General features: G+C 53.8%; 1 protein-coding gene across 4 annotated transcripts in view; it reads right to left on the bottom strand.

Annotated features, from left to right (window-relative positions):
- AP1M1 (adaptor-related protein complex 1, mu 1 subunit) overlaps window positions 1-10,808 on the bottom strand; it is a 32,664-nt gene that overhangs the window by 5,156 nt on the left and 16,700 nt on the right. For 3 of the 4 annotated variants that reach the window (XM_011980603.1, XM_011980604.1, XM_011980606.1), the window contains 4 exons: window positions 3,969-4,095; window positions 2,829-2,971; window positions 2,311-2,382; window positions 1,602-1,760 (listed from right to left, as the gene is read on the bottom strand). In XM_011980603.1, the coding sequence (XP_011835993.1) occupies window positions 1,602-1,760; window positions 2,311-2,382; window positions 2,829-2,971; window positions 3,969-4,095 (501 nt within the window). The remainder of the gene's footprint in view (window positions 1-1,601; window positions 1,761-2,310; window positions 2,383-2,828; window positions 2,972-3,968; window positions 4,096-10,808) is intronic. The other variant, XM_011980605.1, reaches the window with a different exon arrangement.

The following is a 10,808-nucleotide window of genomic DNA, read 5'->3' as shown; positions in this document are numbered from 1 at the left end:
CTGTAATCCCAGCTGCTCAGGAGGCTGAGGCAGGAGAATCACTTGAACCTGGGAAGTGGAGGCTGCAGTGAGCCGAGATTGTGCCACTGCACTCCAGCCTGGGTGACAGAGCAAGACTGTCTTCAAAAAAAAAAAAAGCTTACTGTATAATGTAGTCTGAATAATGTGCAACAGTATTATGTCTAAGAGAATGTACATACCTTAGTTAAAACATACTTTATTGCTAAAGAGTGACAACACAGAGACGCGAAGTGAGCTCGTGCTGTTGGGATAATGGCGCCAACAGACTTGCTCAACACAGGGTTGCCACACACCTTCCATTTGTTTAAAAACTGAAACAAAAATAAAAATGCAGTATCCGGGAAACACAATAAAATGAGGTGTGCCTGTGCACGGCTTCGAAGTCAAATCTACACAAGCATGGTCCACGCCGGCCTGTGTCTCGGCCTTTAGCCCTGTCCCTTCCTCCTCCGTCTACAGCTCACCATGCTGTTTATTTGATGAGGTATTCTCCCATTGTGTTTTAAATGATAAACACTATTTTCAACAGTGGAATTGCAGGAAAAGAGGAGATAATCCAACAATCAGGGATGGTCACCACCCCTCCATGGAATATTCCACAGCTCCCAAAGCCAACCGCCAAGAAGACAGTGAACACCAGAAGGAAAATGCTCTGCCGCAGCGCTGCGTGGAAGGGCAGGCGCAGAGTTGGCTCTACTTGCGTATAATGAGGAAGACCAAAATACGCAGAAAGAAAGGTGAGAAGGAGACGCGCAGAAAGGCTGACGGGAGTATTAGGTGGTGGGGTAATGGGCTTTTCTCTCTCCTTCCTCTACTGTCTGCATTTTATGTCATGTGATTAGATTGAGGCTGGGAGGGAAAGTGCCATCATGAAATTCAAGGCGCTTGAATTGCAGCATTTCCAGCTTAACTCAGCTGGGGCTGCAGCCGGAGAGACGGGAGAACATGGAAAGTAGCACCTGCCCCGAGCCCGCCTGGCGGAGCAGGTCAGTGCCACCTGGCTTGGCTCCAGAGCCATGCCCGGGCCTAGCCTCTCTGTGCACTGCGTACACCCGGCAAGCCCAGACTCAAGCCCTCAGAATCCTTAACACGGTGCCGGGGAAGTCATGCCGGTGCAGAGCTGGCCCAGGACATGGGCGGCTGGTGCAGGGCTCGGGAGGCTGTGCTGCTCTGGCCTACAGGCAGCCATGCCCCTTGATGGCAGGCAAGGCTGAGCCTGCACGGAAAGGGCCCTGCACCTGCCAGAGTGGATGGGGCTCCTCCAGGGCCTGCATGGACAGGAGCCCCATCTCACATCAGTACTCGGGGGCGGCACAGAGAGGGAGGGAGAGGGCACTGCCCTGAGGTTGAAGACAGAGGCTGGTTCACAAACAAGAGGAAAGCAGAAAGGGGCCCAGGGGCCGAGTCAGCCTCTGACTCCTCCCGCTTTCCCTCCAGTCCTTGGCTCTCCGTCCACCCTTTCAGAAGCCCCAGGTGTGGGGGACACGGTGGCCACGGTCACCCCATCTCGAGGTGTGGGGGTCCTGCGGCACCCAGGCTGCCTTGCAGGGGGCATGTGGATGTCTGGATGGAGTGCTCACCGGGAAGGACTTGATGGACCACACGATCTCGCTGTTCTCGGGGACCCACTTGACGCTCCCCACCGTCGTCTTGAACTTGGGTGAGTCGGCATCATTGGGCACGGGAATGTGGATCTCCACGTTGTTGGCTGTTGACCGCCGCTTGAACTGGCTTTTGGCCTGCAGGCCAGGCCGATGCGGCCCGGGGTTATGGAGGCCAAAGTGAGCTAGCCCAGCCCCTCCAGGCCACATGTCCCTCAGCCTGGCCTGGGGAATCCTCCCTAGCCCCACTTCTCCAGGCACTACCCACCCCCACTCCTACCCTTGAGACTCTCCCAAGGCCTAATTTCAGGTGTTTCATCTTTGTCCTCCTGTCTGCTCAGCTTCCAAGGCTCCCCATCCCTCCCTCTGCCCTGCCCTCCTAGGACAATGTCTGTGTCCCAGGGCCAGGCTGCGCTGGACAGGGTCACTGAGGGGCAGAGGTGCTCCACTGGGGGCAATACCTCTGGGAGTGTCCTGGATGCCTAGTTACAGGCCCCTCCCCACAAGTGGCACCATCTAGGAGCAGGCCCCAGGCGGTGTCTCCTCAGTGTCAGGCCACTCCTGCATCTGAGGCCACAGCGAGGGTGCATGGATGGCACCCCTATGGCACCCCCAGCCCTCGGTTAGGCCCCCAGGACGGGCCAGAGACACCAGAAGGCCCTCAGTGGGTGGCCTCGGGCCCCCGCACCTTGATCATGTACTCGATGCGGCTGTGGGAGTGCTTCTCAATCACCGACTCGATCCATATCAAAGGCTTGACCTGCCGAGGAGGGCAGAGAGGGTGCTCACACCTAGCCGTGTTTGACAAAGGCCCATTTCAGAGGGGAAACCAAGGCCCAGGGCAAGGGGCCATCTGCCCAGCTGTTGGCCCAGGGCCCTGTGGGGAGTGCACGGCCAGCGTCAGGGAGGGTCAGGGCAGACAGGCCGAGGCAGCAGGGAGCTACTAGGGAGGCCTCGGTGCAAATGCAGAAAACATGCGCAGGGCCTGCTCTAGGGGGCTGCCTGGGAAAGAGGTGTGGTGGCCAAAGGGGTCTGTGCCCCTCAGAAAGCTTGGAGTCCCAGGTCCTCAGACTCCATCTCTGCGGAGCCAGGCAGCTCATGGAGCATGGGGTGGGGCCAGCCCCGGCGCCTGCCTGGGCTTCACCTCCTGGAGGTGAAGGGGAGGAGGCGGCCACCAACAGCCCAGCCCCGGGGTGGCACACTCACGTGGGTGTTGAGGCGGTAGGACATGAGCTCGAACTCGCCGTCGGGCGGGATGAAGGAGATGGTGCGGTCGTTCTCGAAGCGTGATAGCCGCACACACTGGTGGAACTTCACATCCTCCAGCTCCACGGATTTGCTTTTGCCGCCTGGGGTCAGGGGTGAGGGTAGAACAGACCTGGGCCCTCCGGGTCACTCTCTCAGCAGTACTCCTACCCCCTGGGACCCACCCCAGCAGAGCAGGGCCCCCAGTCCACGCAGTAACAGCAGCCTGGGCCACAAACACCAAGGAGGCTGGGTCCCAAGACAACTGCCCCGTCACTCCTCATACCCCTGGGGTCCCGGGGGGCAGGGCTGGTGGGTCTGGTTCATGCTGAGTCTCCAGCGGCCACCCCAGGGCCCAGCCAGGGGACCTGCTCAGGACACGTTCACTGAATGATTGATCGATGGACTCGGCTGGGGGATGGCTCGGGGCTCCCCAAGGGCTCAGGCCCCGGCATCCACGGGGTCCTGGGTCTTCCTCGGTTTCCCACCTCACTGAGGGCTATGTGGGTGGGGCCTTGCCCAGCCCCAGGCGGGGAGCTGCCCTCATGGGCTGATGCCCAAGAAGCCCTCACTGGGCCGGGAACGGGGGCATGCCTAGCCACTGCACCCGCTTCCAGTGGCCTGTGACAGCTGAGAGGCGGGAGGCACAGTTTGCAAACCCAGGCCCTGAGCCCCTCTGACCCCGCCCTGCCGTGGGAAGTGTTACAGACCAGCGGCAGGAGTGAGAATCACCATGCGTGGCCTTCACACAGCCCACACCTAGGGCCCAAGGTGAAGGGAGAACCTGGCCTGGGAGGGAGCCAGCAAGGCCTCAGCCTGAGCTCCAGCGGCCTGGGCAGTGCAGGGCAGGGTGCAAGACCTGGCATGAGGCCGGGTGATGGGGGCCTCCCAGCTGGACTGGAGGATTTCACTCCCCTGTGCCTTCTATGTCCCGGGATGGATGAATACTCTACACAGCTGTCTCAAGCAGTGTGAAATGCTGCTAAACCAAGTGCTTGAAACTAGCTTGTTCCTCCGCCTGGCCCAACCCTGCCCTGGGCTGTAATGTGCATGCCCGGTGAAGCCGTCCTCATGGGCAGGGCCCTTGGCACAGGTACTCACGGCCTGTGTTGTCGAAGAGGACCTTGTCGTTGAGGCCCAAGCGCAGCTCGGGCATGCCCGAGAGGAAGACCCGCATCTTGATGGAGCCCACGATCTCGCTGCGCAGGACGTTGCCATTGGCGCTGACCTGGGGGGCGTGGTGTGGGCGTGAGGGGAGGTCTGCAACTCACCAGCCACTGCCTCCTACCATGTCATGTGACCCTCTGGCCACCCCACTCTCAACGCCCTTCTTACCTCCAAGCCCATCTCTCTCCTGGGCATCCCCTGAGCTGGGGGAGTCCCAACTGTGGCTCAGGCCTACCCCCAACCCAAACCAACCCATGCCTGGCTGAGGGTCCCCAGGCTCACCCACCCCCTATTCCAGCCTTAACGCCGGGGCCCTGTGGACATGAGGTGGACACTGTGGGTCCTGCCCTCTAGGCCTCAGGCCACAATGGGGCTTGGTGATGCGTGCCTGGAGCCCCCTCTGAGAGTTCTCTCTCAGGCACCAGTCCCTCCCTCCTGAGAGCCCCCTGAATCCCCTGGGCCGACCTGGCAGCTAGTCCCTGTGCTGAATCAGCCTCGAGAGGCCATGAGCTCGGCTGGCCCCAAGCCAGGACCTTATGGTCCCTGCTCACCCAGTGGGCTGGGCTGGGGTCTCTTGGACCAGGCCAGACTTGCTTTTCTTGAATGCTGTTTCTCCTCTTGGCCTCCTGGGGAGGCCACCGGCCCCTCCACCCCAGGGCTTATGAGAGATGGCACTTCCTGGGTCCTGACCCCTTCCTGCTTCCCAGGGCCACCCTGAAGTGTGATAACACTTGATCCAAAATAATCAACTTAAATCCAGTCACAGTGGCTGACACTGACAGCATTTCCACCACGCCAGGCATCGCTCCACACAAGCCTCGACAACCTCTGGGGAAGGGACCGTGCGGAGATGACCTGAGGGGGTGTAACCCACTGCACATGCCGAGATGCATCTGAAAGTGCAATTAAAAATCCACACCAGGGCGATGGGCCTGCATCTCCTAGCCTGTCCTGAGGGAGCCAAGATGCTGGAGCATCTCTTCTTGCATCCCTTTTAGAAGTCAGGAAACAGGCACAGATCGGAGGCCCCGTGCTGAGGGCACAGAGTGACAGGCAGAAAAATCGCAGGGGCTGCAGCCCTGGCCACCACTGCATACTGCCACGCTGCATGAGGCCATGCCCACACCAGCAAGTGGGCCAAAGGCCACCGACTTGGACACCTGGGGCCAGATGCTGGCTCCAGCCAGGCTAACATGGCGCAGGGCCTGTGTTTCCTGGCTGCACAGTGGCAGGAGAGTCTGTGCAGAGTCTGCACGATGTCCAAAAAGCACTGGGTAGACAAACAGACCCTCACCAGCTTGCCGCCTCTGAGAGAATCGGGAAAACTGAGGGGCCAAGCAAATGACAGCCTGGGGAGGGGCAGGGAACTGGACATGGCCCCAAGGGCTCTGGTTCTGTCACCTCCCCAGCCTCACCTCCTGGTGCTGTCCTGTCCTCATCTCACAAGCAGCTCCCTGATCCCATGGAGCACAACAGCTTCCCTGCGACTGCCTGCTTATCTGTCTCTGTCTCCCTGCTGCGGGAAGCCACGTGCGGCCGTGCGCCGCCATGTCCAGCACTGGAAACAGCGTGTGTGGCAGCAGGCGCTCAGTGGACACGCGGAGGCTCAGGAGCTCGGGACCCTCACCGGCCGGGGTTCAGGAGCCCGAGCATTGGGATTTCGCCTGCCTCCTTCTCGGAGGGCCCTCTTCTCAACTGTCACAGCCCCTAATTCCCTTTGGGTGCTGCCTCCCCCTGAGGGAGTCGGGATTGTCCCGGCAGCCAGCTGTAACTGAACACATGAGGTCACGCATGCCGTGAAGGCAGGCCCAGGGAGTGGAGCTGAAAAGCCGCTCAGTCCATGAGGCTGATCTCAGCCCTGCGGGCAGCAATCGGGACCTTCTCAGCTGAGGTGTGACAAGCCACCCAGAACCGGTGCACTTCCCAGAGTGGGTGCTGAAGGGATGCTTGCTGAGGGCCCGGCTGTGTAAGTATGAGGCTCCACTCACATGATCGCAACTGGAGGCAAATGCTGACCCAGCTGCCAGCTCTGCAAGCCACTTAGGAAGGCGGCATTCTGACAGCTGCCTTTGTGCTGCCCTGTGTGGGGTGGAGCCACATGCAGCAGCGCACTGTGGCAGGGACCCCCGCAGCCCCAGCGCTTCCCTGCTCGGCTCTCTCTAAGCTGTCCCCTGGGACTTGCCTTTGCACCCCAGGGCACCCAGATTTGGGGTCAATAAACCATCAGTCAAGGGTCCCCAGGGGAGAGGGGAACGTGGTTAGCAAGGCCACTGTCCCGTCCCATGGCTTAGAAAGTAAGAAAGCGAAGAAGTCTGCATGGAGCGCGCTGGAAGTCTTTCCGGGCAGCACTCTCCTTGGCAATTCCGTGTCTGCAGCCTCAGCCCTCCAGAAATCCCGGTCCAGGTCGCGGAGACACCCAAGTGCACACGTCTGGAGCTGAGCAAGTGTGCCCAATGCTGCACTGCCTGTGGCCGTCAGAAACGGGCGCCCGAGTGACCTGCATGACTGGATCGGCTGAGCCCATCACAGTCCACCCACACCGCAGGGATGAGGCCAGAGTGAACATAAAAGCAAGCGGCTGGCGAGGTGGGTCGGCTGGTGCCCCTTCCCCTGCCACTGACTACAGCTCTGAAACCTGGGCAGGCGGCTTGGCAGTTGCTGGAACACGGAGGACAGCGGCAGGTGGACCAGGGAAGAGCCCCGAACGCAGTGTCCCCACCGCCCCCATGAGAAAGTGCAGCAGCAGTCTGGAAGCAGAAGTGTGCACCACAGAGCACACGAGAGCTCAGTGCAGCCTCCAGGCCTGGCTCTGGGGCCAGAAGAGGAACTCCCGACTCTCCTGGAAAACACGGAAGTCCCCCCGTCTCCCTGGTTCCTCGTGTCCCAGGCCCCGTGGTGCCAGCTACTGTTCCGAGGGGGTGGGGCAACCGCTGTCCTTTTCTCACTCTGTCCTCTCTCCATGTGGGCTGGGAAGTGGGCCCAATGGCAGATGTGTGCAACAGAGTAAACCGCAAGGTATCAGAAAAGTACCGGGTAGACAGCACAGAGCCAGAAGCTCAGGAAAGTCACCCCATGAAGTGCTTTATGTCTCCAGAACTCTCTAGAATCGAGCATGTGTGAATCCTGTGCGTATACCACACTCTGACTTACCAAAGACTTTGAGAACTGAACTAACTACCCTGGTTCCAGACTGGCCACTGGGCAGTGCACACCCAGGAGATTTGACCTGGAAATTTGACAGGGGCTTTAAGAACTGACGTGATGTTCATGGTCTACAGGTTGGGGGTTGGAACGTGTGGCCTAAAAGTAAGATTGGCTGTCGGCTAAAACAAAAATATCAATATTTCCCATATAGCTTAAGTAAGGCCTAGAATATCACCACATAATGCTCAAAAAGTCCAGGATGCAATCCAAAATTACTCAGCACACAAACAACCACGAAAATGTCAACTTGTCTAGCAAACCCAATCAACCACTGTCAACACTTCACAGATGTTGGGATTATCTGATGACTTTAAATGGCTATTTTTAAAACTGCAAATGCTTGCAACAAATGTTAAAATAGAAAGTCTCAGCAAAGAAACAGCTCATAAAGAAGAATCAACCAGGAGTTTGAGACCAGCCTGGGCAACATGGCAAGTCCTGGTCTCTACAAAATACAAAATAAAAAGAATTAGCCAGGCATGGTGGTGCATGCCTGTGGTCTCAGCTACTCAGCACACTCAGATGGGAAGATCACTTGAGCACAGGAGGTTGAGGCTGTAGTGAGCTATAAGTGCACCACTATACTCCAGCCTGGGCAACAGAGTAAGACCCTATCTCAAAAAAAAAAAAAAAAAAAAAGAGAGAGAGAGAGAGAAGAATCAAATGGAGAAATTTTAGAACTAAAAAATATAATAACTGAAATAAACAACTTGCTCGATGGACTTAATAGCAGAATGGAGGCCAGGTACCGTGGCTCATGCCTGTAACCCCAGCACTTTGGGAGATGAGGTGGGAAGATAACTTGCCCCAGGAGTTTGAGATCAGCCAGGGCAACACAGCAAGACCCTCATCTCTACAAATTTTTTTTTTTAATTAGCCAGGCTTGGTGGCACACACCTGTAGTCCTAGCTACTCAGGAGGCTGAAGCAGAAGGATCACTTGAGCCTGGAGGTTGGGGCTACAGTGAACCATGCTTGCTCCATGGCTCTCCAGCCTGAATGACAGAGTGAGACCCTATCTCGGAAAAAAAAAAAAAAGCAGAATGGAGACAAATAGGAAAGGGACAATGGACCTATGAACTTAAAGACTGATCAATGTAAATTGTCCAATCTAACAGAAAGAAGAAAAGATAGAATAAAATAAGCAGCCTCGGGGACACATGAGACAATAACCAAAGGTCTTTCATGTCACTGGCGTCCTGAAGGAAGAGTCAAATGACAAAAACATATCTGGGGGCCAGGTGCGGTGGCTCATGCCTGTAATCCCAGCACTTTGGGAGGCCAAAGCAGGTGGATCTCCTGAGGTTGGGAGCTCGAGACCAGCCTGATCAACATAGAGAAACCCCATCTCTACTAAAAATACAAAATTAGCCAGGTGTGGTGGCACATGCCTCTAATCCCAGCTACTCAGGAGGCTGAGGCAGGAGAATCGCTTTGTAGAAAGCAAAAAAGTTCCTTTTCAAAGTTGCCCTTCTTATTAAAGAATAAATCGTAAGTGTTAGAAATAATGTACATTCTATGTCCTTGTACTTTAACCAAAATATTTGTTTTAGACATAAGAGGTGTTAGATATAAGGGAATGAGTACATTCTATGTCCCTGTACTTTAACGAAGATATTTGTTTTTGATGTGAGAGATGTTAGATACAAGAGAATGAGTACATTCTATATCCTTGTACTGTAAGCAAGATATTTGTTTTTGACGTAAGAGATGTTAGATACAAGGGAATGAGCACATTCTATGTCCTTGTACTTTAACCAAGATAATTGTTTTTGACATAAGAGATGTTAGATACAAGGGAATAAGCACATTCTATGTCCTTGTACTTTAACCAAAATATTTGTTTCAGACAGAAGGATGTTAGATGTAAGGGAATGAGTACATTCTATGTCCTTGCACTTTAACCAAGATATTTATTTTAGATGTACGGGATGTTAGATATAAGGGAATGAGTCAACTTCCTCTTTTTCCTTTGTTCTCCCTTGTCTTTACCTATTTAGGAAAGTTTTAAGTTATTAGGCAGTCAGGTTTAGCTTAGATTGTGAGGTCTGGCTCCAGCCAATGGAGATAGGACACAGCAGCAGGGACAAGCTGCATAAGGGATAAAAATGGCTTCCCTCCTTTGTTCAGGTGTGCTCTCGCCATTGTTCTATCTGCAAGGAGCACCCTTTCTGCAGAAGGTAAATTTGCCTTGCTGAGAAAACTTTTTGTCTGAATGCTGATCTTTCCTTGCAGTACTGAGGAACAAGCATTCTGTTTCTGAATAAACATTTTACTTCTAACAGCTTAAACCTAGGAGGCAGAGGTTGCAGTGAGATGAGATTGTGCCACTGCACTCCAGGCTGGGCAACAAGAATGAAACTCTGTCTCAAAAAAACAAAACAAAACAAAAAAACAAAAAACCATATTTGAGGAAACAATGATGGAAAAATTCCCAATTTGATGAAAGACATAAACTTACAGATCCAAGAAGCTGAACAAATCCCAGACAGTAGAAACACAAAGATATGCACACCTCATCTAACTGCTGAAACTAAAGGCAAAGAAAAATCTGGAAAGCAGCCAGAGGACAATAACACATCACTTATATGGGAATAAAGATTTGGGGGACTGTGGATTTCTCACCAGAAATGATGGATGCCAGAAGGAAGTGACATCACATATTGAAGTGCTAAACAAAAACCGTCAATTCATAAGTCCATATCCAGTGAAAATAGCCTTCAGGGATAAAGGTAAAATATAAAGACATTCTTAAAGGAAAACCAAGGGAATCTGTAGCCAGTAGACCTCTTCTACAAGAATGGCTTTTTAAAAAAACCTTTTTAGGGCTGGGTACGGTGGCTCACGCCTGTAATCCCAGCACTTTGGGAGGCTGGGGTGAGCAGATCACTTGAGGTCAGGAGTTTGTGACCAGCCCAGCCAACAAGGTGAAATCCTGTCTCTACTAAAAATACAAAAACTACCCGGGCATGGTGGTGCATGCCTGTAATCTTATCTACATGGGAGGCTGAGCCTGGAGAATCGCTTGAACCTGGGAGGCAGAGGTAGTGGTGAGCTGAAATTGCGCCACTGCGCTCCAGCCTGGGTGACAGAGAGAGACTGTCTCAAAAACAAAAACAAAAACTATCTGGGCATGGAGGCACATGGCTATAGTTCCAGCTACTCGGGAGGCTGAGGCGGGATGATCACTTGAGCAGGATGATCACTTGAGTCAAACTGTAGTGAGCTGTGATCACGCTACTGCCCTCCAGTCTGGGCAACAGAGCAAAACCCCGTCTCAAAAAAAAAAACCACTTTTTTTTTTGAAATTCATGGTTAAAAGCATTTTGTAAAATAAATCTCCAGGCTTGGATAGTTTCAGTGGTGAATTCTAACAAATGTTAAAATAATTAACATGGATTCTATAAAATGTCTTCCAGAAAAAAGAAGAGGAAAAAACACTTCCTCCATTACCTTGATACCAAAACCAGATAAAAACATTACAAAAAAGAGAAAATTACAAACCAGTATCTCTTATGAGTGTAGAATCACCTGAGGTAAGGAGTTCGACACCAGCCTGGCCAACATGGTG

The sequence above is a fragment of the Mandrillus leucophaeus genome, unplaced genomic scaffold, assembly GCF_000951045.1.
Source record: "Mandrillus leucophaeus isolate KB7577 unplaced genomic scaffold, Mleu.le_1.0 Scaffold215, whole genome shotgun sequence".
NCBI lineage: Eukaryota > Metazoa > Chordata > Mammalia > Primates > Cercopithecidae > Mandrillus > Mandrillus leucophaeus.
Note: the sequence above shows the minus strand (reverse complement) of the source record. Positions and strands in the feature narration are given on the sequence as shown.